Source organism: Poecilia reticulata, chromosome 5 (genome assembly GCF_904066995.2).
Source record: "Poecilia reticulata chromosome 5, P_reticulata-male-v2, whole genome shotgun sequence".
Classification (NCBI taxonomy): Eukaryota; Metazoa; Chordata; class Actinopteri; order Cyprinodontiformes; family Poeciliidae; genus Poecilia; species Poecilia reticulata.
In genome coordinates this window covers 1676055-1703970 of record NC_088834.1, presented here as the reverse complement: position 1 = coordinate 1703970, position 27916 = coordinate 1676055, and the positions used below count along the sequence as shown (strand labels likewise).

Genomic DNA, 27916 nt, shown 5'->3' with positions numbered 1-27916 from the left:
TTTAATGTTTTTCAGCTCATCTTAAATAAATAATTTTAAGTAGAAATCTGAATATTTGACATTAGTGAAGCAGTTCCCCAGTCGGCCTGCAGGGGGCGGTGCTGATCGTGAACCAGACAAACACACAGGGAACAGACAGACCAGGGTTCGGTTCGGTTCGGTACAAATGTTTATTCTGATACAAAGAGCGTGACTGTGACTGCAGAACCAGCGGAGCTTGTTGGTCCAAATCTACAAAAATAAAACGATTTCAGTAGAAAACACCAGACAGCTGTTTGGCCTTTACATCCCCAGAGTTTCTGTTGCTTTGATTTCCAGTCTGCAGGAATCACAGAGCTGATGACCTATGACCCTCAGCGAATGGAGGCGCTCAGGCAGCCGGCCAATCAGGTTCCAGCTCAGATCTTTAACAATTTAAACAGAAAACTGAAGCTAAGTGTAACTAAAAATCCTCTGATTTCACATTTTTATCTCCTTTTCTGGAAGTTAAAAATATTTTTTAATTTCTTAACATACAAATCTCACTAAAACTGTTCATAAGTCATTTATTTTGAACATTTATTTTAAGCAACCTGAATGTTCCCTTTGCTGTCGTTTGTTAGTTTTCAGAAATAATCATCTTTTCTATAAGCAGAGCTGTAAAGTTTTCACACCCCTGTGAGCGGCGAAAGTTCTGAAAACATTTAACGCAACATTTATCCTGAAAAAACAAGAACCTGCACGGATAAGTCTTCACACCTCAATCTAACAGTTTTCCTCCCATGAAATCGTTAATCAAACGTTCTGACTGGATGTTTGGTCTCTCAGAGACGATGGAAAATAAAATCCTTCAGCTTTCTAGCAGATCAGTGTAATGTGCCCTTCTCCTGACTGATACCTTTAAACCATCTGATCCTGAGGAACATGAGCAGATGTGAGGAAGATCCCAGCTTAACTTTATTTCAGGTTCATCAGATTCACCTGAACTGGACCAGAAACCTGACCGGGTTACTACAGATTTATTGCTTTTGTTTTCCCCACTAAGTTTGTTTTTCCAGGTGAATTTTTCAGGATAAACGTCACATTAAAGGTGAATAAAGTCGGCTTTCGCCTCACAGGAAGTGCATACGTTCACAGGAGTTTGAAAACCTTTGAAGCGTCTCAGTTTCATCATCAAACAAATCGACTTCATCAACATTTTACTGGTAAGCTGAAAATCCTCCCAGTTGAACTGGAACGTTTCCAGTCTGCGGCGGCGTTCAGACAAGTCACTGAGCGGTTCCAGTGAGCACATGCTGCTACTGATTGGCCAAAGGAGAGTGCCTTCGACAGGAACCGAGGTCAAAGGTCAGCGGTTTCAGAGAAACCGCTGCCGGCCGGTCCAGCAGAATCGGTCCAGACCTGCTGAACGGGTCGGGCTGCAGGGGAACGCAGCCTGTAACAGAGTTAGCTTCCTCAACAAACGCACCATCATCGTCCTCCAGAACCAGCACCAGCCATGTTTGGCACAGAAAGCAGCAGGTCAGAGGTCAGATCGGACCTTCGTAGCAGAGTTCAGGTCAGCCGAACGCTCTGAGTTCTAGAACGATTCTGAAGGGGTCCGGTTGGACTCTGGAGCAGCTTTCAGTCCAGAAATCGGACCAGTCCTCATTTCCTCACTACTTCTTCTCTGTTTGGATCAGCGGTTCTCCAGAACCTCCCTAAGATCCTCCAGGTTCTGTTTCTCTGTTGAACTGAATATCAGCCAAAGTCCAAAAGAACCATCTGGAAGACCTGCAGGAAGAACTGCAGAACCAGAACAGAGAGAGGAAGGAACCGGATCAGAGGAAAGAACCGGGACCGGATCAGAATCTTTGAATGCTGCTGTTTAACATCCACACTGAAATCTGTTCTGACCCCAGTGAGCTGTCCAGTCCGGTATGGCACAAACAGAACCAAAGCCCTTCTCCTCAGACGCTGGGAGGTTCTGGCTCAACCCGAAGCTGGACCCAATAAAAGGCTGTCCGGTTGCTGCCTGACAGTAAATCACTTCCTGCTATCAGTGGAAACATCAGAGGTTCTGTCCCAGCTCTGTTTTAGCCCGGATACAGAGACCAGAACCAACTGATCCAGGAGGTTCTGCTGCTTCTGGTCGGGGTCAACCGACCCTTTAATTTGACCTTTTAAAGCGTTTCAGCAGACGCCTGCTGACAGTGTTTGATGATGATGACCTCAGAGCATCAGAGCCCGTTGCTATGACAACAGCTTCAGGAGAGGTCAGAGTGAAGCTGCGAGTTTGTGGTGAAGTAAAACAGAACCGGCGCTGGGTTCTGTTCGGACTGCTATATGGGCGGTGACCTCTTGACCTCAGAACCGGTCCGTTCATACGGCCTGGAAGAGAAGCGCCCGCTCCTCCCTCTCCGCCGCCAGGATGCTGGGCAGCGGCGGCAGGGAGCCGTTGGGCAAGGTACCGCCTGTCCTCAGGTAACAGGAGACGATCTTCTGGTCCAGGCGCAGCTGGCGGGGGACGCTGTCCAGCGGCTTGGGGTCCAGGTCCAGGACGGAGACGGAGGAGGAGAAGGCCTGAGGTCTGAAGTCCCTGAGACGCTTCTGGGAGGAGAGGCTGTGGAGGAAGAGGAGGGTTAATGACGATGCTTTAACATGCCGTCCATAGCTACCACAACGCGGTGTTAACTAAATGAAACCTGGAAATGCAGAAATTAATAATTTAGTGCAGCGCGCCACAGCAAGGGAAAAGTAACGCAGAAAAGCCCTGAAGAAGAACTCAAAATAATTAGCATTTTTCTTTTTCTGCTACGGTACAAAAACACACGTTGTCATAGTAACTGAAAACAACCCCAAAACCACCCAAACAAAGTCCGTTGCAGTTTTATGTTTCCATCCAGGCTCGATGTTTATTTTGCGATTGTTAATAAGAGATCTCTGTGGTGGCTAAACTATCACAGCGGTGGTTGATTAGCTCATTTAAACACCTGCTCTACTGATGATCGGTCTGAGTGTGTGTTTTTTTTGTTTTGTTTAACTCGACCGAAACACGCTGAATTCACAGCACATTCATACGTTAAGGTGGTCAGAGTCAAGCTAGCATAACTGACTTCCATCTCCCTTGTTATTATATAGACCCGGTTCTGCAACGGGTCTATATAAAAATAAATATAAATGTGTTAACTTGGGGTGCAACAATATCTGTTATGAACCGTTCAGTGCAACGCTCTTGGTTCGGTAAGCACTATGCAGATTTTTTAAAATTATTTGATCAAGAAGACGCGCTCTGCGTTCGACTTCTCCACCAAGGCTGCATTATCGAGCGCAGATCCACTGAGCATTCAGACTAGTGACAGGCTAGCTAGCCGCAACACGGCTACTGCCTCTACTATACTCGATATCGAAGCTCCTCCAACATCATCATTCAGATCTGCTGTTTGGAATAACTTTAGCTTTCATGCCAAGCTGTGGACAAAAGCACAACGCTTGACTACATCGGTAGGAACACAAAGAATATGACTGTACATTTAAGCCGACATCACCAGGTGTGAAAACAAGTAGAACCAGACAAAGATTAACGACAAGCAGACTTGATCCCAGTCATTTAGACAGACATCAGTGCACGATTCAGAGAGGGGAAAAGAAATGGACCGGGTGATCGCTCCGTGAAAACCTTTTCTGTTGCATAAAACATGCTGCGAGTTCCTACCTTACATAACAAGACAAAAGTAGAATCAGAGACTTATTTGCCGTTTCACCAACATTTAATTTACAAACTGCACTTCTGGGGTTAAATAAATGTTTAATTAATTTCAATAAATTGTACGTTGAAAAAAAAAAAAATTGAATCGTGACACTAAAGCACTGAACAGAACCGTGAATTTTGTGTATTGTTGATCAACCAAACTATTGATAGACCAGCAGCAAAAGACCAGCTGGGTTGGACAGAAGTTCCTGTTCATTCCCTGAATGAAAATCATCATTCAGGTCAATCTCCATCATTAGAACGGATAAATCAGCGAACATCCAGGCTGCAGACTAAAGGCCTCGGCTCTGATTTAACGGACAGACTAAGGTCTTACTCTTCATCATCGTCCTCTTCCTCACCACTGGGAACCAGCGTAACCATGATGGAGCAGTCCTTAGCTGTCATGGCGATCCGGTACTGATGGACCTGCACAGAGAGAAAAAAACAAAAACAGAACTAAACTAAAATTGACTGAAAAGCAACAGAAAATCTGAGAATAACTTTAACTGTATCCAGTTTTACTTCAGGAGCAGAGAGAGCAGATCTCAGCACTGATGACTTACAAACGGGACGAAGTTATTTTATCAACTAGGACATAAAACTAATTGGTTCTTACTAATTATTACAAGACTGAACAGCAGGTTGATGGTGTCATCAGTTATTCATCAGAAACTAAAACCGGCCACCGATCCAAAAGCTAAACAGAACCTTAAGCAGGAAATGTTTTTTTTACTTTAGATGTGAACTTTGCCGAGGTCAGCTGATTCTTCCTGAATGAGAATCAAGATGACAAAGTTAAATCAGTTTATTCTACCATCTTTATTACAGGTTCTGTTCTGATCAAAGGCTGAATTCTGGACTCTGGAGTGAAGCACGACTCAAACGCAAGAAACAGCAAATTCATCAGGTTTAAGCTCCGCCTACCAGACACACCTGAACCAAAGCAAGAAGCAGTTTGTGACTTTTGGTTCCTGCAGAGAGACTCTGCTGCTTCAAGCTGCTCACACTGAAGGTGAGTTGGACCAAAACACTCAGAGTCACTTTGAGGGAAGTTAGTAGAGGAGGGAGGGAGCCGAGACTGACTGGACCTTCTGTGTTTTCAGCTTCACTCAGAGACAAAATGGCTTCCAGGTCAGAGGAGGATCTCTGCTGTCCGGTCTGTAAGGACGTCTTTACGGATCCGGTGGTTCTGTCATGTAGCCACAGCTTCTGTAGGGAGTGTCTGAAGAACTGGTGGAGAAAGGAACCAGCAAGAGAGTGTCCAGTTTGTAAGAGGAGATCTTCAAGAGAGGAACTGACTTTAAATCCAGCTCTGAAGAACCTGTGTGAATCATTCCTACAGCAGAAAATCCAAAATGCTCCAGAGGATCTCTGCTCTCTGCACTCTGAGAAACTCAAACTCTTCTGTCTGGACCATCAGCAGCCAGTTTGTCTCGTCTGCAGAGATTCAGAAAAACACTCCAAGCACAGATTCAGACCCACTGATGAAGCTGCTCAGCAACAGAAGAAGAAACTTCAGGAAACTCTGGAGCCTTTAAAGAAGAAGCTGGAGCTGAAGAAGGAAGTTAAAGAGGAGTTTGATCAGACAGCAGAACACATGAAGGTCCAGGCCCGACACACAGAGAGGCAGATTGTTGAGCAGTTTAAGAAGCTTCATCAGTTTCTGGCAGAGGAAGAGGAGGCCAGGCTGGCTGCACTGAGGGAGGAAGAGGAGCAGAAGAGAGGGATGATGAAGGAGAAGATGGAGGCTCTGAGCAGAGAGATAGCAGCTCTTTCAGACACAGTCAGAGCCACAGAGGAGGAGCTGAGAGCTGCAGACGTCTCATTCCTGCACAACTACAAGGCTGCAGTGGAAAGAGTCCAGCGCTGCCCCCTGCTGGAGGATCCACAGCTGCCCTCAGGAGCTCTGATAGACCAGGCCAAACATCTGGGCAACCTGGCCTTTAAACATCTGGAGCAACATGAAGGACATGGTGACCTACACTCCTCTGGTTCTGGACCCAAACATGACTGGTCCAGAACTCCATCTGTCTGAGGATCTGACCGGTTTGATTTATGGAGAGGAACAGCAGCTTCCTGAAAATCCAGAGAGATTTAATGACTTGTGGTGGTCCGTCCTGAGCTCTGAGGGTTTTAACTCAGGGAACCACAGCTGGGATGTTGAGGTTGGAGACAGTGAATACTGGGAACTCGGTGTGTCAGCAGAGTCTGTCCAAAGAAAGGGAGACAGAGCGTCTGGCTGGATGGGTATCGGATTATATGAAAGTAAATACTCAGCATGTTCTCCACCAGCTCCTCTCATATTCCTTTGTGTCCAGAAAAGACTCCACAGGGTCAGAGTGAATCTGGACTGGGATGGAGGAAAGCTGTCGTCCTCTGATCTGGACACCAACACACACATACACACCTTCACTGATGAGATGTTTCCATTCATCGCCACTGATAATATAGTAAAAATCCTGACAGTGAATATCTCAGTGATGAAACAGCAGCTCTGATGTTCTCAGTATGAAGAACAAAAGTTCAAATTAAAGCTGCCAGCAGCCTCATCATAAACGCTCTCCCGCTCCCGTCCACCAGGGGGCGCATTTGACAAATCGTACAAATAGACTCAATGCGAGTCCAGCAGCACGTCTTAAAAGTTTGGCTGAAACCCAACCTTCAAGACGGGTCGGGTCTTGAAGGTCGAAGCATTGGCGAAAACTTCCTGGAGGCAGACATTATGTTTGGTTATCAGCAGTTAGTGAATATAGTTTCAATCTTAGATCACAAACAGGTGAAACAGGATAATCTGCAGTATTTTCTCTCTGTTGGGTGTAAATCATGGCTGTCGGAGACTTCTCTGTATGTAATTGTAGAAGTGCTGCGATGTTCATGCCTCTACAATAAAGTAAGGTCAATGCCCACGGTGTTTTGAATGTTGCCATGTGGCGCTGTTGAGCAGTTTTTATTTCGCACAGGCCTGATGCGACCGTCATGTTTGGTGAGTTTTCAATTATGTTAAGGCCTAAAAAAAAGCCCAGTTTATTTGACTTTGATCATAATAAACACTATGATTACAATATTCCTTCACTGCGCTGAGCTTAATAAAACCTTATTGATCAATAAACACTGCAGAGGAAACTCAGAGGTTTTCATTCCATCATCTCAGTAGATCTTTAGTTTCTCCTGGTTTGGAGAAAGTCTATAGAAATGATTGATCTGGACGATAAAACTGTTAGTGCTGGAGTGTTTGACACTTAAAATCTGTTCAGCATCAAAGCGTTTCTGTCTGACGTCATCCCTGCTGCCCATCACCATGGAAACGTCCTGGGTTTAGTTTCTGTTAAATGACACTGTTGTTTATTTTTGTTTAAAGAGCAAAACTGGAATTTTCAAGAGTGAAAATAAAGAATAAACTGTTCCAGTGTGTCTGTGTTACTGGGAGAACTGGAAACCATGTGACCTTGGCAGCAGCGTACTCCACAGAGCCGTCGTCCTCCATCGAACATTTCTGCACTTTCTCCAAGAAGTTCTGGTCGTACGGTCCGTCTATCTGGAGGCCGGTCCTGATGCAGACAGACAGAGACGTCAGAGTCCAGGTCTACCTGCAGGGACAGGTTTTCCTTCTGGTTCTGGTTGGCCGGGTTCTACCTGTCCTTGGGGAAGTCCTGCAGGTGTTGCTCCACTCGGCAGTACAGAGGATAAAGTCCTTCGATGTCCAACGAGTCCAACATCTGAGTCTGAAGGATTCTGGACAAAATGTTGTTGGTGGGTAAACCTTGAGATCCTGCATCACAGAGAGACGGGTTCGTTAAATCAACCTGGAAATGGTTCTGGTTTCAGGTCCGGTTCCAGAGAACTTCATCAGGAATTCTGCTCCTCTGTTTTATCTGTAACATCAGGACCTGGAAGATGCTGCAGAACCAAAACTAAAACCTGAACTAAACTCCTGTTTCAAACGTCTCGGACCGGAACCAAAGGTTTTGTAGCTGAGCTAGTCCCAATGTGGATCAGGTTTGAACTTAAAATTATTTAAGAGCTTCCAGTAACACTTAGGTTATGAGTTTCTGTTCCATAAAAACGACCAAATAGTTAGTTTTGTGTCATGCAGCCTTTTAATTAAATCCTTCTGTCTGTTACACCATCTGGTGTGGGTCAAAGGTCACCGGCATATGAATGTTTGTCTGTGTTTATTTGTAAATTTTATTAATAACTTATTAATAATAAGATGTTTACATGACAGAAATCAACACAAAGTCACCATCTACCTGTGTTCCTGTTGATTCTCATCTGGGGAAACTGAACAGATGCTGACCTTCCAATAGTAACTACCAAATGTTGAGGTTTTTATTTTAAAAATGTTAAAAAGACTAACTTCCATCACTCAGTTCCAGCAGAACTTTATGTCCTAATTCGACAATAATGTGCTTGTTAAACATAAATACTTTTGTTGAGTATGTTTAGGTCTTATTTCAAAAGTCCTGATTTTCTGCGTTTTTGGTTTCTCAGTCTTGAAGCTGTTTTCCAGTATTCCATTTTGTTTCCTCATATGTTGTTCATTCATTTGTTTTGATCCTCCACTTATTCAATATTTGTATTTTTCTTAGTAGTTAAATTGCATTATTGGTGTAAAGTTGAGTTATTTAGCTAATAAACTCTCAGTGAATGGTTTATTGTGGTTTCTGTGAGGAGGTTCGTCCAGAAGAGTCACATTTATTCCTTCATGAGAGACTAGCATGTTTACCTAATGATTCCAGGTACTCTGATGGTGCCCCAATTAACTAAAGAAACTAACTCCATGAATTATTTCATTAATAATAAATTACTTAACATAACTATTACTGTGTGTTAAAAATCTGGGTTCCCCAGTGGTCTTCTTCCACTCTGTTGTTTCCATTCTAACAGGTACGTTTGTGTTGCTTTAATGTTAAATTTGGAAAAAACCACAGCAGGTGAAGAAAATTCACCTTCACCTTTGAACAGATCACAGATTTCTCTACAAATAAAAAGTTAAACTTTGTTTCTAGGTGAAAGCAAGATGACACAGCAAAGCCCTGATGATTGCCTCGTTGCCAGGCTAAATTCATTCATTTTGGCTGTTTACGTCACCATGGTAACTCAAAATGCCAGTCGATGTAAACACACACATCTCCAGTCTGAGCTGCATGTCTTGCAGATCGTTTGGGGTAATGCTGAGGTTTGCTCTGCAATAATCTGACAGAAGACCAGAGGTGAAGAATAACAGGTGCCTCCACATATTGCCATAGCAACGCTGACCCATAAGGCATTTCTGAAATGTATGCATCAACCAATGTTAACTGTTGGTTTGATCAATGTTGATTTTATCTTGTGATCATATTGATTATGTCTAAAGTCTGTAACTTTTATAAAAAAAAAATTTTTTTACTAATTTATTGTGACATTTTGGTATGAAACAGATAATCTGGATAATCTGTGATAAAGCTCCACTGCCTAATCCCAGTTCTCCCAGTGCTACTAGAAACAACCAATCAGAGCCTGGAGACTCTGACTGACAGTCTTAGGCTGTCAATCACAATCTTGTGTAGCGCTGCTCATTCTCTGCAGCTAGCATAGCCTGTTGTGAATGCTAAGGACTAGTTAGCATAGCCACCGATGACGGTGGATAAACAATTTTCCTGTACCAGTAAATTGTTTCTTGAGGATGATTGACAACGCTAAGTCCCGCCTCTCGGCTCTGATTGGTTGTTTTTAGTGCATTTGTTCAGATGGTAAGTAGGGAGGTGAAGGAGATAAATTTAACAAATACGTAAAAAAAAACAAATATAAATGTTACATTCTGCAGCTTTAAGTTCTGATGATGTTTGAGAACAAACTGACCGTGGCGAATCCGCTCCCTGTTAAACAGACTGGCCTCGCAGAAGCTCCGCCCCTCTCCTGTCCTGTCGGTCACCTGACCTCCGTCTCCTCCTGCAGCGCTCAGCAGGGCGTTCCCCAGGACCTTCAGACACAAAACCAGCCGTTAGCGCTGACTGACACCAGCAGCTTCAGGCAGAGCCGTACTGGACCGCTGCTTCACCTGTATGAAGTCGTTCAGGACGGCTTTGGTGGTCATGTGACCGTTGACGCGGTTGTTTCCACGCAGGAAGTAAGGTCTGAGGTGGTGCAGCAGAGAATTTGTGTCGGGCGACTCGTCGCTGCCCTCCTTACTGCTGTAGATACACTGACCACCCTGAAACCCAGAACCAGCTGTTAGTCCGGTTGGAATACAAACAAAACACAATCAGCAAAGTTAGCTGGCAACAAGAGAAGAAAACAGTTTAAAAACATCATTTATTAAAACACGAAGGACCAGGAACATCAGAGAACCAAAGTTTGGCTTCATACCTTAAATACTTTGAGGTTATTCTGAGGTTCTTCTATCAGGTGTCTGATGGCGAAGTGCATTCTCTGTCTGTTTCTGCACAGAAGAAGAAGAAGAAATCAGACTGCGACAGAATGCAGAACAAAAAGACGGGACGGTTCTCTGACAACCCATGGGACAGCGAATGCATCGTCAGTGAACTCACCCTGAGAACAGGTCCAGGGGACAGTACAGGCTGTGTCTCTTCCACTTCCCGTTGGCCACCTGCGCAGGTGAGACAGAATCAGCAGAGCTGCTGGTGAGAAACCAGAACAGAACTCTAACTGGTCCAAGTGGTCCAGAGACCTGGTTCTGCTCCGCTCTTTAGCTGAAACATCTCTCCAGGGTTCCTGGACATCTTTTAGTTTTTCATTTATTCAGAACTCTGATAAGTGGATAATTACTTCTTCTTTTGTTTTTAACTCTAATAAACCTTTAAAATGTTCTGATGCTCGGCTGGTTGTTATTTGCATCTTCACCACTAGATGTCAGCTTTCCTTCAGCACAGCTCTTGTGGTTTAATGAGGAAGACGCAGTAAAACCTGTCTGACTTCAGTCAGGAGGATTTCCTGTCCATCAGAGCAGAAAGAGAGACAATCTGAGGATGTTCTCCAGCCGACAGGAGGAACATGTTTACTTTCTTCTGCAGCTTTCCTCAGAGGAACCAGCTCAGAAACAAACAGAGCAGCTTTTGTTTTTAGATCAGAGTGATACAGCTTTGCATTCTGCATGTCTCAGAACAGAGGCGTTGATTCACCACAGACCAGGGCGGATCAAACATCAGAGTGTGTGTGTGTGTGTGTGTGTGTGTGTGTGTGTGTGTGTGTGTGTGTGTGTGTGAGTCCTGCAGGCTCTACCTTGTAGTGCTGGTGCATGCAGTAGCGACACACTCTGGTCTTGATGTCCTTGCTGACGTGTTTGGGGGACGGCAGGAAGCCGCATTTAGGCTGAAAACAGAATCAATAAAATTTATTTGCAGGGCACATTTCATCAGCAAGGCAGTTCAAAGTGCTTTACATCACAAAAACACAAAAATACAAAGCCATAAAAAGAACATACATTAAATTTAGTCAAGTATCAGCAGTGCACATCAAATGGAGCAGAACCAGAAACAGAAGACCTGAGAGGTCTGGAAGGCTGATCCAACAGCAGCAGATATTAAAGCCATTCAGCAGTTATTAAACTACCAGCAGTATTTTAAAGTCTGTCAATGGAAGGACTTTAGAACTGGGTGATGTGCTCTATGTTCCTGGTTTTAGTCAGGAACATAGAGCACAAATCTGCATCTTTCTGGATCAGCTGCAGCTGGAGGTCAGACCTGCTGCAGTAATCAAGAGAAACACATGGATGAGTTTCTCTAATGCTGAGACCTTAGTCCTCTGATCCTGGAAACGCTCTTCAGGCGATAGAAGGCCGACTTTGGAACCATCTTTAGGTTTGAAGGTTCAGGTCAGAGGTCAGCTGATTGCTGGTTTCCAGCTGTAGTAACTTTAGTTGACTCTAAATATTTCCTCTTTACGCTCCCTCAGAGCGTCACTCTGAGGGAAGCATGGCGACGAGTCGTACCTTGATCTCGATGCAGAGGGGCGGGGTCGGCGTGGGCTGGTGAAGGGTCGGAGACGTCAGGTTGGGCAGACACAGAGCGCAGCCGCTGTAGATGTCCATGACTTTATCACAGCGCCAGGCTGGAACAGAAACACAGAGTGTGGGTTCAGGTCCTGATAAGGGTCCAAACGGGCCTCCGTCGGGTTCTGAGGTCTCACCCATAGGTGTAAACTCAGGGAGAGTTTAAAACCACAAAATAAAAACTGGATATTTTTATAGAAAACTTTGGTGCTGAGCCTTAAGTTTAAATTATGATACTTCCCAAATATTCAATTCCTACATATTTATAGGTTTTAACATGGAAAAAAAAGAGAAAAGTTTAAAGCAACTTAAGTTATAATTTAAATAACACATGACTTGTATTGAGAACCACTGCAATAAATCAATATTTACGAGAAATTTTATTAAGTGGAGTTACTTATGAAAACTTTTTATTTAGAGCCTTAAGTTTTTGTAAAGGTGTAGCAGAGATTAGATCAGAGACTCTGAACCAAACTCAGATCTAAGCAGCATTTGAATCTTAGTTTGACTTCTACGGGTCTCAGCAGGTTGTTCACTGAGAAAAACACTTTTGTTATTCATTGCTACTTACTAGAACAAAAAACTTAAACCACATTTTACCTTAACTTTGCCGACCCAACCAAAATTGCTCTTAAAAAATGTCCCTGTTTATGGCCCCTCCCCAATAATGAGATGGGATCTACGCCCTTGGTCTCACCTGGTCTCTGATGCTGAATCTTGATGGATAACTGTCGAACGAACTCCAGCGGCAGTCTGACCACTTCCTGCCGACCAAAGGAAGACATAACACTTCAAGTACAACATCAAACTGAACTTCAAATCATAAGTCTGATGTGCAGCATCACTGAGCAGCTTGATGCTAATCAGGGTGTACAAACTTTTCACCATATGAGCCAAAATGACTCAGGCTGAAAGTCCTCAACGGTCAAAAATACAACAGAGTATTAGGGCAAGACTAGGAGATATCTTTAAAATAACAGAGTAAAATCATAATATTGCCAGAAAAGTCGTAACTTTAAGAATAAAATTATAATTTTAGGAGAATAAAGTCATAAATCTAAGATAATAAAGTTGTAATTTTAGGAGAAGAAACAGTAATATTAGGAGGATAAAGTATTATATTACCAGACTAAAAACAATGGATAGTGCATATTTGACCCTCCTGGCTCAGGAGAGTCAAATATGCACAAACAGTCTTTAACTGCTTACAAGGGGCCGCAGAAAATCAGCCCACGGACCACAAATGGCCCCTGTGCCCCAACTTGATCACACCCCTAGATCTGAACCATAACCAGCCAGATGATCTGCTCTGTCTCTCCAAACAGAAAACTTTTGGGTCAGACTCTTCCAAAATAATGACAGTTAAATCAGTTTTCACTGTGAAATTAGAGGGATTTTTGTCTTTTTAAAAAAAATATGATTGATGATTTGTAAAAATTGTGCGTATTACCCCACTGTGGACGAACTTTTCCCCCAGCAGGCAGCTCATGACGTTGGAGGTGAAGTCCACGATGTTCTGGATCTGCCTGAAGGCCTGCTCCGCCGTCTGCAACACAACATCCTGCTGTCAGCGCTGGCGTCAAACCGTCCACCAGGGGGCGGAGCCACCCGTCCACCAGGGGGCGGAGCCACCCGTCCACCAGGGGGCGGAGCCACCCGTCCACCAGGGACCTCACTCATCCGTTTGCCGCCCATGCAAACGGAGCTCCAGCCGACACCAGGCGGGCCCGGCAGAACGTGAGAAGGATAATGAAGGGAAATTAGGTCTGATGAAAGTAAAATCAGCGCCGGGCTTCATGCAAATACAAGAGAAGAAGAAGAAACGCTGAACTGCAGCTGCAGAGAAACTGGAACTGAAAACTGTTTCCGTTTCAACTGAATGTTCTGGTTCCGCGGGTCAGAACACAGTCAGAACCAGGGAGCCAGGGAAGGGCATTCATCATATCGTTTATTTGTCGTAAAAACTTTTTGTCATTTTATTTCAAGGGATGTGCAGAAGAGTGGCATAACAAGTCATCTCCAGTTTCATTAAGTTCCTGAAACATAATGACAAATAAAAGATCTTATTAACATGAAAGACTATGAATGTCTATTAATTTAGTCAAGAAGTGTTTTTTGGTAAATAATGACAATTTAAATGCAAAGTTGCATTAAAATGGTCAATTTTGCATGAGAGGAGGTCATTTGCAGACTTTTTTTTCTTTTGGAGTAATGGCTTCTTACTCACCGAGTGGCCCATTTTGGACCAGAACCCGTCTCTTTCGGACCCGTATGATGGTTGGACATTCACATTATGTCTTTCTTTGCAATAATAGTTTGAACAGAAGAATGAGGCTCCTTCAAGCATCTAGAAACTAGAGGTGAGTCTCCAATAACTTACATGTCTCAATTAACCTATCAGAAGCTTCCAAAGCTGTGACATCATCATCTGGGCTTTCCCTCATTGGTTAAAGAAACAGTAATCATTCTGTATGTAAACTTCAGATTAAAATAATGACATTTTCTCTGATGATTGAGACTTTTAGCTAACGAAAATATTTTGTTGATTCTGACAGGAAACCAGAGAAGTTTGTTCTGATTCTGCACAACAGAGACAGATCTAGCATTTTGGAACAACATGAACAAATCAGAACCTCCCAGAACAAAGTGGTTCTTTTGCTGATCAGAAGAGCAAACAGCATCTTTACCTGAGGAGGGTTCTCTGAGTCTTCTGCTGGATACTTGAGGAGACGTAAAACTCTGCAGTGCTGCAGGAACAGAGAGAAGTCCAGTTAGGATTCAAACATAAGAGTCCGACTTTCATCAGCAGAACCGTCCTGAAGCAGCAGAACCGTTCTTCTAAACCCACTGAACCAGATTTATGTTCCTACAGAGAATCTTTCAGCCTTCCTGAAGCAGAAAGAAGCCCATCCTGATCTGGTTCTGCTTGGGTCTTTTTTCTGGATGTTGAGCCGGGCTGATTCAGGTTCCGTCGGCCCTCGTGGCCTTTATTTGACAGCTGTCAGATAGGAAAGCGGATTGGGAGAGGGGGACAAAGGTCAGGGGGCAAAGGTCATAGGGCCAAGGTCATAGGGCCAAGCAGACCAGAGACCACTCCAAAAGCAGGAAGTGGACTACAGTGCAGGGCATTCTGGGTGAGAAGACAACCAAGACAAATGTGCTAGCCTAGCGCTAGCAGGAGAAATGAGTCGTGGTAAAAAAAAATCCTCCAACCGCTAAAATCTGACGCCACTCTGCAAGGAGGGGAACAGGTTGCTCAAAGCGTTCGGTTGATTTGACTCAGAGCAGAGAGAAAGAGAACCGCAGCAGCTGGAGCAGATGATGCAGCTTTGGTCCCAAATCAAACCGAATCTACCGGACTATCAGGAGTCATGTCTGCCCCTTATTTGTTGTCTGTGACCAGCATTAGAAACTTAACAGTTACTGAAAAACGCAACAAAATGATATTAAAAAAAAGGCTCAGCAATTTTGAGTGGCTGAATGATCCCCTATTTGGGGTTATAAAACAAAACAGAGCAACCACGAACATGTATAACAACTCATTCGTCCTAAATGCAATAATGTTTCTGAGTTGTTAACCGTGACGTTGTGCCCATTGCTGGTTTGTGATACTTTTTATTTTGCAATATTTTTCACCACCATGCGAAGCCAAAGGCAAATTTCCACAAGCATTTGTGGACAATAAAGATACTTATTCTTAATAAATCATAAAGTTTAACAGCGAGATCCTGACTGTCCAGCAGCCTCCCACAGTGTTTAGTTACTCTGGTCGACTGACGGTGTCCGCTGTAGACGATAAGTTACTATTGCTCTTTGTCACCATTTGAACAATTTTTTAAATCCCATTATAATATTTTATTTCAAACATAAGGGAATCAGCCCAGCCAGAGAGTTTTAGGCATTTTTCCAACAGAAACTGCCCTCTGGGTAACAGCGTCCTGCGTGACTTAAAAACATAATTAAGTCTCAACACACAATAACGCCCTAATTCTTGACTGACAGGTTAGCAGCTCAGTTATGTCGTTCCTTTTCATCACAGCTTTGACTTCCTCATCAGTCTTAGAAAACACCAACCAGATGTGAACAGAGCTTCGGTTTAGGTACTCGCTGATACCGATGCCAAGTCAACAAGTTGGTACTAATACTTCATAAAAACACATTTATTTTATTTAAAACAGCTCTTCTTTTTAAGGCTAAATCATAAACATGAAACTGATGCTGCGCAAGTTACTCAACAAGTTGTTGCTAGGTAACCAAAGAGTTGGTTGACTGAGAGAGGATGAGCGGATAAAGTCTCTGCCTACATCTCCCAGGATGCTGATCATGTTTCTATTGCCGTATTTCTTGTTGCTGACTAATCGTCCAGGACTAAATTTCATTGTTGAAAAATATGCAGTTTCAAGTTTTTCTTTTTCTCCCGTTGCCATGGCGGATTTGCCTCCCATTGATGATTCTATACTCGCGCTCATGCTTAGCTCAGAGCTAGCTTGAATTGAGTTACCTAGTTGATCTCTTCTGTTCTGAAACCAAAAACCATGAGTATCACAGAGCTGGCTAGGTTTATTCAGAGTATTTGTCTTCTATTCAGAGTTTGTTAAGATGACAGAAGGTAACCGTGCAGATGAAAGGTCTGGTATTTGTTTATCATGTCAGGTCTATAAAGGTGAAATGTTGGAGATAAACATAGTGGAAAAACACCAGCAACAGGAGGAATGTCTGATATAATCCCATCCGGAGCGCCGTGATGGATCATATAGAGCCTGTTCCTCAGGCAGGTTTTGACATGGACTCCCGTTTTTACACACAAAGACTCGATTTCACAACGCCTGCGAGTGTCATGGGAAAACCTGGAGCTGCAGTTTGGGGGTGGATGAGGATTCAACACCACCAGAAACCTGCTGGGAAAATGTTCCCAGTACAAACATCCCAGTTTAACCCTGCTGGAAACCAGTAAGCAACACAGTCAGTTTAGAGACAGCCAGGTAAATTCAGATGAACGCAAACTTTCTCTTCCTGAACTCTTTGTTCTCACATCAATCACCAGCAACGCAGCCTAAAGAAACCTGACTCCAGGTGAGATTCACCTGGCGTAAAAAACAAACAAACAGAAAAACTCTCCAACGTGAAGCTAAAATCATCGTAGTTTCACACCAAGCCACCGGCTCCAACTTCCTTTCTCAGGAACTAGTGGTGACTTCAGAACTGGGCCTAACGGACTCACATCCCACTTTCACGACTCCACTTCTTCTTTTATTTCACCTTTTATTATCATTTTATTTTGTTATATGTATTTTTTTCCCTTTTTTAACTAATGTACTCATTTATGTTTTTATTTTATTTCAGTTTTTTTACTTTAATAACTTTATTTCTTTTTTTAGTGTTATTGTTTTCATTTACTAATTTTTGTTATTATCCTTTGCTACATATATTTTTAAACTTTGCAACTTCACTTCTTCAATTGATTGTTTTCATTTACTGTTATGTTTTGCTACATATTTTTAACTCTTCAACTTCAATTCTGTTTATGCATTTATTATAATTATTAATTTATTAATGTGTTTTTATTAACTTCTAACAATGTCCAGGTTAAAGGAGGACCAAAATTGACATAATTAAAAATAAATGCCAAAAAAAAATAAAATAAATGTGTTTTTGTCAAGAAATATATATAAAATGTATATTTTACATTCAAGAAATGTATAAATTATATACATTTCTTGACAAATGCATGTTTAAGAAAAAGGACCAACAAAATACTTATTTTGTGATGAAAACGTATATATATGGAAACAAAATATATTTCTGCTTTTATTTTTACTTATGTCAGTTTTGATCCTCCATATATATGAATGTAACAGCTAACTAAATGCAAATTAAGGTCTAATTTGGACATTTCTGGACTTTTAAGGCCAGAAACAGAGAATATTATTTGTCAGGTTCCTCAGGTCTGAGTTCATCGAAAGCAGCCGGCGGTCCGTCTGTGGCTACAATCGACGGCGGTGTTTCGGAAATGGCCGCCTGGTTTCAAAGCAGCGTGAGAAACGCAGATCGTGTTGGAGCAGCGTTCCCCCATCGGGTCCTCAGGCACAACTCTTTGCATGTTTCAGATGTTTTCTGGCGCGAGCTGCAGCAGAGAAACATCCAGAGCACACAGGACCGTTTCCCCCGACGACCACTGGGTCCAGTTGGGCCTCAGGGTAGAAAGGGATTACATCAGCAGGGCGCCAATATGTTCAGGAGAGCAAAAGAATTTTATTTTAATTTTTTTTAACAAATATATATTTTGCCAACATTGTTATATGAAACTCAGTGGCCCATATGAGTTGCAGTGATATTTATGGATTTTTATGAACATAAATAATATTATGAATTTAATTTTAATAATTTTGTATGACACTAAACTGATCACATTTACTGCAATTAATCATATTTTCAAATGTATTGATAAACTGTGAAAAAAATAGTAAAATTAACTGAATTAACTGAATTTTATGACAATTAAAATTTTTATCATAATAAGAAATGTATCACAATAAACGCCAAACGCTCCATTAAGATATTACACTGGTAAGGAGATTTATATAATTGTAGTCTATTCTTTTTTGTTATGTTTGTCTGAAAACTATAAAGTCAAAAACTTGAGGGAAGCACAGCGACTCTTTCAAATTTCCAGGTTTTGTCAGGAGCTTTGATCCTGTTGTCACAGGATCAAAGCTGACATAATTAAAAATAAAGCAGAAATATATACGTTTTGTTTTTCTTTTTTCCTCAGACGTGCGTTTGACAGGGAACATATCGAAGGTTAGGAACACGTTTTCAGGAGCGTGTCCCTAACATTTCTTTGAGCCAACAGTGGTTAGAGGTTTTCAGCAGGAACATATTTCCTGTCAGTAAAAACAGAAGCAGGACCACAGTGTCTGTTTGAAACCAGCGTTGGACATCAATCAACTCCAGAGCAGGATTAAAGATGATCCGGTTCAACCTGTTTGAACTTCAGAAACAAAAGATGTGAAAAATGTAAAAAGAACACCATTATTCCTGCCGAGCCCAATTTTACTACAGAGTTTAATGGGTTATTAAACATAACGTGTATGAATGCAAAACATTGTTCAAAAAAACAGGAACAGAGGGATCTGAACGGCACACTTCGCCTTCCATACCAGACGGGCCAGAACCAGCAGGCAGTGGATCTGCACTTCTTTATTTTTATTTCAATGTAGACACCTTGAACTGTCAGTTAATCCCAGAACATGTCTGTAACTTTAAAACCCTTCTGACCGTTAATACATCATAAGGTGCTTCATCTGAACAACAGAAGACGGACCAAACCGGTTCCCAGTGATTCAGGTCCAGTTCTGAAGTGACTCATAGTCTTCTGCACTTATTGCTCAACAACATGGTTAGTCTCTGGACGGTTTCGACTGCTCAGACACACAAGAGCCAGACCATAAAAAAACACTCTATTGAGAAATAAATGTCGGTTTTAATGTCAGATAAAAGTAAGAGAAGGCCTATTAAATCATTTCCATCAGCAGCTGATGTAAACACTGATGCTAAGTCCGTTAGCTTCCCAACAGCCCCGATACTTTGGTTTTTTAATCTAAAATATGTCAAACTCTAAGTAAATCTGCCCGATGACACATTTAAACAAGATTGTGATGTAATAAAATACATAAAAGTGCTGTTACTTCGTTATATGGAGCTGTTAATATGACTTAACTAGCTTCAACCGTTGCAGCGGACGAGGGTGAAGTTAGCTTTCGATTCGAAGCTTCCCTAAAGGGCTAGTCCACAGTTTCTAAAGACCCTAAACTTTCAAAAATCTGAAATACTGAAGAAAAATCAAACCAGGATTGAATTTCCTTTTGAGATTATTTGGAGGACCAAAATAAAACATTATAAGTTTTATTTTCATCCCATTTAGGTATGTATGTTTTTGGTATGTAGATCGTTACACTTTTTTGGTGCATACTTTAACAGCTAATACCTGAACTGAATTAACCTGCAGTTAATGCACATTCCTACATAAACATAAGAACTGATGATCTGTCAAAAAAAATCTCATTTTTAATACATATGATCTACTTGTGAAATATGATAAAAGGACAAGTTTAAGTATGTTTGTTTTCATGAAACATGAGTCCAGAATCAACACGGATGCGTTTTCAAGATGGAACCACAGGTGTTGGGTCTGAAAAGGCAAAAGCAACTATTTAATACAGTTTTCCAAGAATATTAAAGTTTTAATTGGAGGGTTTATGTCTGTCAATGCAACATGAAGTTTAGTAATACTGAGTTTTGTATAATAACAAAGAAAAAGCTGCACATACAGAAGGACGAAAATGTCAAGTTTATTAAAACTTCTGCAATGTTAACTTAAACTATAACTGAACTCATGTTTGAAATATAGAAAATAACTGAGTATTTACTTAAAGTAATTCTGAATTTTTCTTTTCATGTCAGGTGAATTAAACCTAGATATTTAATTATCTAAAACTATTCTCTTTTTCGAGACTCAAACAAATTTAAAGCAATTTCATACTTCTCAAGCAGTGTAGAAAAATGATAAACAATATTTATTCCCAGACCAGATGTACTCAAGTCTACGTTTGGAGGTTCTAGGTTTGATCTAAGGCAGTTCTGAAGTCCCTGAAATCACTATTTATAGAAATTTCAACAATCAAAATTAAGTTTAAGAGAGTAAACTTTGCTTAGATAAAACTATAATCAATGCAAAGTATTTTTCTCAGCTTTGGTCAAACTAGTTGCTTTGGATTTGGTTGTAGACCGGATGCCTCGGGTTCTCTAAATAGTGAACTAGCCCTTTAAAAACAGCTTCGAATCAGACGCTAACTTCAGCATCGTTAGCCTATTTACCTGAACATGGGAGACCACCAGGCTCTTGTTTCCTTCTCCGTGGTATTTCCAGTCATTTTCATCCATTCTGTCCAGTTCCATCACACCGCGGAGAGCCGACCAAACTCCCGACACACACCACACAAGGAATCAGGACGGTGCAAAGCCCGGACCCTGCTGGCTGCTAGCGGCGGACCGACAGGCTGACACCCGGTGTTCTGTCAAAGTCCGTCCCTCTCAGAACCCCCGGCCCCCCTTTCGAACACGCCTCTGACGTGCTGTTCTTCTTCTTCTTCTTCCTCCTCTGTTTTTTTTTTTATTTTTATTTTTTAATGGCGGTTGGCAAACAGCTTTAAGGCGCATTACCGCCACCTTCAGGTTGGAGTATGGATCAGAAGCTCATAGCCTCCTCATCATACCCGTTCTTCTAAGAAAATAAAAAATACTATCAAAAACTATATCCCCTGACGATCTCTGAAACAACTCTCTAATATATAACTTATTTTTATTTCTACTTAACTCTCTAAGTAGTAACTCTATTTCCCATACATATTTGTTGCATTCTAAGAAAATATGTTGTACTGTTTCTAATTCTCCACAATAATTACAACAACCTGTATTATGTTTATTAATTAACTTAAGAGTACTATTTAATCCTTTAAACCTAATTCTAGAAATAACATCTTGTTCACTTTTACTTCTGTTATCTTTTCTACATTCCCCAATTTTTTGGACATTATAATAAAACCTCGCTTTCTCTCTTCTATCCCACTGTTCTTGCCATTTTCCGACGTGCTGTTCTCGCGCGACCTTCTTAATTTAATGGATCCAACTGACATAATTAAAAATAAAATCAGAAATATATATTTAGTTTATCCTTTTCCTTACAGATGCATATATTTCGCGTATATATAATAATAAATAATTTGTATTTATTATTATATATTCGCGAAAATAAAAAAGAAAAAGAAAACGTCAAGAAATATGTATATATTTTTGTTTTTCCTTCTCTCTCGTTGTCTCTCTCTCTCTATATTCCTTTTTGATTTTCACATATATGGTAATTCACAGATGGTAATAATTTAACTTAAGAGTATAAGAGTATCAATATTAACAACTGTTTATTTTGTTTTAGATATGTGTTCTATAGTTTTTTTCTAACTTTATTGTACATTTTTGTGTTAAATGGATTTCGTGTTCTGCACAACCTTTTTTCTCTGTTACACATATTTTCAGAAGAGTACTGGTTTCTCAAAATATTTTCAATTGTGTTAAGATTTGTCTGGAAGAAAAACCCCGAATTATTTAATTTCGTCACATCCAAACACATTCTCAATAAAGCATAAAAGCTCAATGTTTGTATACCCTAAATGTTTTAAATAGATGATAATCATAAAAAAAACAGAATAAATAGAAAAGAAAAAAAAAATCTTAACGGTTGACCGGAAGTTGTTTTATCCTAGTTACTGACAACTTCCGCTAATTCCAGTTAGCTTTTGTTCTGAAAGAGGATCCGTTTCTGTCACAATTTTCCCCCTATACGCGTTGAAATGGTAAGATAGAACACCCGGATTTAGTACTTATATGAATATCAGCAAGTTTTATCGCCACCTGTGGAGATGTATTGATTTATATTTGCAGGTTTGACAGGATGCTAACTATGGCTAGCATATAAAAGCTAGCCGGGCGTTGCCTGAATTCAGAAAATGTTGATTTCTTATTATTTAACTGTTTTTACTGCTTAGTGACTTTGGTTTATGATTGAGAATGTTTTATTCTTAGTATTATTGTTTATATTTATATTCTATATATAGTAGCAATGTTATCAGAAAGGGTTATTTGTAGCTGTATTGTTTTTTTCATTGTTTTAGTTTTGTTTATTACCCGTTCCTTGTTTTTTTTCTTCTACACACACACACACACACACACACACACACACACACACACACACGTGCTTAATTACTAATTTTAATTAGAAACATACATTGTATATGTGTTATTGTTGTATAATTACAGCAATGTGTTTATTGATGTCCCTTAGAAGAAAGAAGGGGGTTTGACTTGCTTTGGTTTCTGGGTTAAATGAAGCCACCTGCTGTTTTTGATTTTCAGGCTGAAGTTGAAGAAACTCTGAAGAGGATCCAGAGTCAGAAGGGAGTTCAGGGAATCATCATTGTTAACTCTGAAGGTAAAACTCTTTAAAGGTAGAATGCAGAACAAATGTAGAACATTACACATTTAAGAGAGATAAATATTAAACTTTATCAGGTTTCCAAATGGTTTAAATCAGTTTAAATAACAGTTTTGAAATGCTTTGTGAACATCTCTGACATATTGATTGAGGTGTTGTGTTTTCTGGTTAAAATGATCTCAGAATAAGATTTCAGTCAAACTTGGACTTATTAAAATGCTGCACTGGATGCACAACTCTGTAATCTAATTACATGTTTGATTTGCAAATGTTCCTTCCAGGAATTCCTGTCAAGTCTACCCTGGACAACCAGAGCACGGTGCAGTACTCGGCCTTGATCCACCAGCTGGTGATGAAGGCCAGGAGCACCCTGAGAGACATCGACCCGCAGAACGACCTCACCTTCCTGCGGGTTCGCTCCAAGAAGAACGAGATTATGATCGCTCCAGGTGAGCCAGACCTTCCTCCAGATGTGCTTTGATTTCAGGAGAAAATCATGATTGGACATCTGTATCTGATGATTCGTATGGAGGACCAAAACTGACATATTTAAAAATAAAAGCCGGATTATATAGATTTTTTTTTGTTTTTCCTTACACATGCGTTTGACAAGAAATGTATATATTGTTACATACATTTCTTGATAAAAAATCAAGTGTAAGCAAAAGGAAAAACAAAAATATACATAATACTCTTTATCATACACATTTTCATGGCAGTTTTGGTCCTCCATAGATTCCCAGCCTCACCGCGGCGATCCGGTTCTGAGCGCTGATCCTGTCTTGTTTCTCCTCAGATAAAGACTATTTCCTGATCGTCATCCAGAACCCTTCAGCCTGAAGCTGCTACTGATCCTCTTCTCTTCATCTCCTGTCTGAATTTAAACGGCCAAACTGTTTTCTGTTTGCTTGCTGAAAGAGAAGACCCTAGTGTTGGTTCTACAAGGACAGGAACTGATGGAGGATGAAATTGAACCGATTGGGGATCGGTCTGACGTGAGATGGTCCAGATCTCTACTTCCTTTTTCGATCATTCCAGATCGCTCGTCTCTTAGCTTTCCTGATTCTCTGCTGTTGTCTTTGTGTTGATTTCACTGATGAAGACGTGCACAAAGTAGGAAACATAAGTTTGGACCAGAACGTCTAGAACTCCAGAGGTTCAGTTTGATGCAAACTTTGGGTTATTTATTGTTCTGTCCCAGAAACATGTTGAAGTATTAAACATGTGAGCTGCACTACATTCACTTCTCTGTTCGTTGTTTTCAACAGAATAAAGAATAGAGAAATGCAATGATAATTTATTGGTTCAAATTATTTGTAATAATTTCTAAAACAGCCCACAGAATAATGTTACCATTACCATGTGTGACAGTTGGTACTATGTACTTCACCTTGACTCCTCCCAAGCATTTTGTCTCATCTGAAAATAAAACTTTTATCCAGAAAACATTTGACTTATCAATGATTTAAGAGCTTAAAGTTCAACAGGATGAAAATAATTAAGTGATCATCGATGAACCGATACGTTTGTGAATTATTTCAGACATTTTACAAATTTATTTTATATAACTTGTGGTTTTCTAAAAGATTTTTTTTAACGTTTCTTGCTTATGGTGAACGGAAAGTTCTATTATAATTAATTAAGGTTTAACATTTATTAAACATTAATTAATGTGGCACAGTTGGTAGAGCTGTTGCCTTGCAGCAACTGGGGTCTTTCTGCATGGAGTCTCCATGTTTTCCCTGTGCATGGTGGGTTTTCTCCAGGTACTCCGGTTTCCTCCCACAGCCCAAAAACATGACTGTCAGGTTAATTGGCCTCTCCAAATTCTCCCTAGCTGTGAGTGTGTGTGTGTGTGCATGGTTGTGTGTCCTGTGTGTCTCTGTGTTGCCCTGAGACAGACTGGCGACCTGTCCAGGTGACCCCACCTCTCGCCCGGAACGTTAGCTGGAGATAGGCAACCCTCCAACCCCACAAGGGACAAGGGTGTAAAGAAGATGGATGGATGGTCTCACTGAACAAACATTGAAGAAAATAATAAAACTAACAATCATGACAGTACGGGCAGTTTTTTGGGGGCGGGCAGTTGTTGACAATCATGGAATTTATTCTGAAAATAAATTTAAATTATTATCGTGATAACCATAATAATGATAGACAGTACCATAAATGCCCACTCCTATTTTCGTATGTTTATCAATTGAGTTTTCTGACAGTATCGCAAACGGAAGTTAATAATTCCTGATTCGCATCCAGGACTGTGAACGCACCAAAGTAGCCGTTGGGATCGAACCTTACAGTTTCCTGTCAGTAACGGTTCCGTTAAAGGTCAGAAGATTCGGTTGTGTTCCCGATTTCTACAGCTAAACGTTAAAATGGTAAGACAGAACACCGCACTGTGTTCTTTTTTGTAAAATTCAGGGTTTTATCGCCTCCCGTTTGAATGTGATGCTTTATTTTCTGGGGTTAGTGGGATGCTAACTGCGGCTAGCAGAGAGAAGCTAGCAGCTGGTTAACAGTTTAATGAGCAGCGGTGTTTGGGTTGCTTTGGTTTCTGAGTTAAACGAAGCCACCTGTTCCTCATTTTTAAGGCCGAAGTTGATGAAATAGTGAAGAGGCTCCAGGCTCAAAAAGGAGTGGAGGGAGTCATCATCGCCAATTCTGAGGGTAAAACTCATGGTTTTAATTAATGATTATTTATATCTGCTGAGTTCATGATCACTTGTGATTTGAGATTTCTAGTTCAATGCTTTATTAAAGGGTCTGCATTTAATGATTTAAAAGGCAGATTTCTGACTTTCTCAAGTCAGAAATCTGAAATGCTTTATAACGTAAGATAGTTGGGGCCACTGAAAAAGACCTTTAAATTCTGAATACTCTGAAAAATGTCAGTATTCTGATATTAAAGTCAAAATTCTGTAGAAAAAAAATCAAAGTTGATTGGATTTTGTTTAAAAATATATATGTAGTCCCCCACCCCACTTGAAAAACACTGACCTAATACCCAGAAATCTAAAACTTTTTGAATGTTCAAAGGTACAGAAGATGATTCACTGAAAAAAAATTGTTTGACAAAAAAGAAAAAAAAAGTCGCAATTCTGAGTGATGTCAAAATCTTGTGGGGGGAAAAAGCAGAAATAAGATTTTTGAAGAATTCCAACCTTTTTCAAAGTAAAAATTCTGAGGAAAAAATGGGGAAACCATTTAAGAAAAAATCCAACTTTTTGAAAAAGTTGGAATTCTGGGAAAAAGCCAGAATTTGTAGAAAAATGTAACATAAAAACAGTTAACAGTTAATAATCCAGAAATAAAAGCAGAAATCTGTCGGAATTCTAAAAAAAGGCAGAATTTTTCTTTCTTTCTTCTTTTTTAAATAAAAGATTAAACTCTGAAAAATGTTAGAATTCTGAAAAAAAGTCAAGATTCTGAGATTAAAATAAGAATCCTTAAAAAATCTATATATTTTTTTTGTTTTTTTGTTTTGAGGAATTATACTTCAGGGTGAAAGAGTCAAAATTTGGAATTCTGAGAAGAACATCCAGAATTCTCAGAAAAATTTCAAAATTCTTAAAAAACATTGACAAAAAAAAGTTACAATTTTTACATTTAAAATGTTATAAGTAGTGGTCTTTGTTGCCATGTTATTTCATGGTGTGTAATCTGATTACCTGAGTGTTTGATCTGTCCAGGAATCGCCATCAGGTCCACTCTGGAGGACCAGCGCAACACGGTCCAGTACGTGGCGCTGATCCAACCTCTGCTGGTGAAGGCCAAGAAGATGCTTCAGGAAATGGATCCCTCGGACGACTTCACCTACCTGCGGGTCCGCACCGAGAAGAACGAGATCATCATCACTGCTGGTGAGGTCCAGACGCTATTCTGAGCCATCAGAACCGGGTCCGGATCTGTGGAATTAACCTCCGTGTTCTGGCTTTTCTCTCCACAGATAAGGAATATTTCATGGTTGCGATCCAGAAGCCTGCACCCTGAAGTTGCTTCTTCTTTCTCAATCTTTAATCTTTATTGAAAGTTTGTATTTTATCATCTACACCAACAATATTCAACGTTTCTTTAAAGATGGTAGATCTTGTTTGTCCCAGGTTCTTGTTCTAGTTTGCTTTGCAGCGATTAATAAATTTTGCTCCCAGAGGATCTGTTTTTTTAAGTGTAATTAAGTCCCGCCACCAGACAAATTTAGAACAATTTCTACAAAGTGGGTGGAGCCAAGATACAGTGAGGGGCGTGGTCAAGATAAAAAAGCACTGCTGCCCATTATCCACATTGCTCTATTTACCAACTTTTCAGACTCTAATCCTCTTATATTGGGTTTTTTGTAATAAACTGCCAACATCCGTTTCTCAAATCCAAGATGGCAGACAGACAAAAAAGGATTGCTGAGCATCTCAGGAGTATCCAGTCAGTACTTCTGGAGTAGAAGAACTCTGGGTAAAATAAATATTGGAACATCAAGTAACAACTCAAGAATACATCTAGTCATATATTTTATAAATATCAATTTTAAATATAGAGAAAAGATAACTGGTCATCCATTAAATTGGACATTATACATTTATGCATCACTGGACATATTTCAACAGCCATTGATATCATTAATCTGACAATAGTTTTATAATATGCACCACAAACTGTCTCATATTTTACTGCATAACTTGGAGATTTTGGAAGAAATTGGAGCCATAAACATGTAAGTCGGTTGAAGAGCCTATGAGATGGTGGAGCAACAAGTCCAGTCTAGCATTTCTGTTATTTAGAGTGGTTTTCAGTCAGTCTTCAAAGGTTTTTTTGCGTTATTTTTCTCTTTGCTGTGGCGCGCTGCACTAAATAATCTCCAGGTTTTATTTTGTTAATGGGATTGTTCTACAGTGGCCGTGCATCTATGGAGAGCAAGTAAAAGAATCCTCTGTTGTGCACATCCACAAAGTTTCCGGATGTAAACAACAAAATGTAACGTATCTTATATGTAATTCCAAATAGTCTGAACCGATTGTTAGAATTAAAGCTAAGCTATAGCTAATTATAGCTCCGTGCTCTGCTAGAGCACAAAGCATAGCGGACCCATGGCTTCCAGACAACAAAAAGAAAAAATGTGGACACTTAACCAATCTGCGAGTAAAAGATACATGAACAAAATGGCTGCTACTGCGAT

At 40.5% G+C, this 27916-nt stretch overlaps 3 protein-coding genes and 1 pseudogene across 3 annotated transcripts; 3 read left to right on the top strand and 1 right to left on the bottom strand.

Moving 5' to 3' along the window:
* Nucleotides 1–151: 151 nt before the first annotated feature.
* Nucleotides 152–20842, bottom strand: ippk (inositol 1,3,4,5,6-pentakisphosphate 2-kinase). The gene is made up of 14 exons (XM_008408271.3): nucleotides 20580–20842; nucleotides 14390–14449; nucleotides 13153–13248; nucleotides 12400–12466; nucleotides 11643–11761; nucleotides 10934–11023; nucleotides 10243–10301; nucleotides 10061–10133; nucleotides 9753–9905; nucleotides 9554–9674; nucleotides 7346–7481; nucleotides 7158–7260; nucleotides 4047–4138; nucleotides 152–2581 (listed from the first exon to the last, which is right to left on the bottom strand). Exons 1-14 carry the CDS (start codon nucleotides 20658–20660, stop codon nucleotides 2341–2343), a joined length of 1491 nt encoding a protein of 496 aa, XP_008406493.1. The 5' UTR covers nucleotides 20661–20842; the 3' UTR covers nucleotides 152–2340.
* LOC145551607 (E3 ubiquitin-protein ligase TRIM35-like) lies at nucleotides 4461–6328 on the top strand (annotated as a pseudogene).
* A 1139-nt stretch (nucleotides 20843–21981) lies between the features above and the next one.
* On the top strand, nucleotides 21982–24045 carry LOC103464282 (dynein light chain roadblock-type 1). The gene is made up of 4 exons (XM_008408270.2): nucleotides 21982–22111; nucleotides 22671–22746; nucleotides 23031–23198; nucleotides 23546–24045. Exons 1-4 carry the CDS (start codon nucleotides 22109–22111, stop codon nucleotides 23587–23589), a joined length of 291 nt encoding a protein of 96 aa, XP_008406492.1. The 5' UTR covers nucleotides 21982–22108; the 3' UTR covers nucleotides 23590–24045.
* A 925-nt stretch (nucleotides 24046–24970) lies between these two features.
* On the top strand, nucleotides 24971–26899 carry LOC103464281 (dynein light chain roadblock-type 1-like). The gene is made up of 4 exons (XM_008408269.3): nucleotides 24971–25127; nucleotides 25341–25416; nucleotides 26439–26609; nucleotides 26696–26899. The coding sequence occupies exons 1-4, from the start codon at nucleotides 25125–25127 to the stop codon at nucleotides 26737–26739; spliced, it is 294 nt and encodes a 97-aa protein (XP_008406491.1). The 5' UTR covers nucleotides 24971–25124; the 3' UTR covers nucleotides 26740–26899.
* The last annotated feature ends 1017 nt before the right edge of the window (nucleotides 26900–27916 follow it).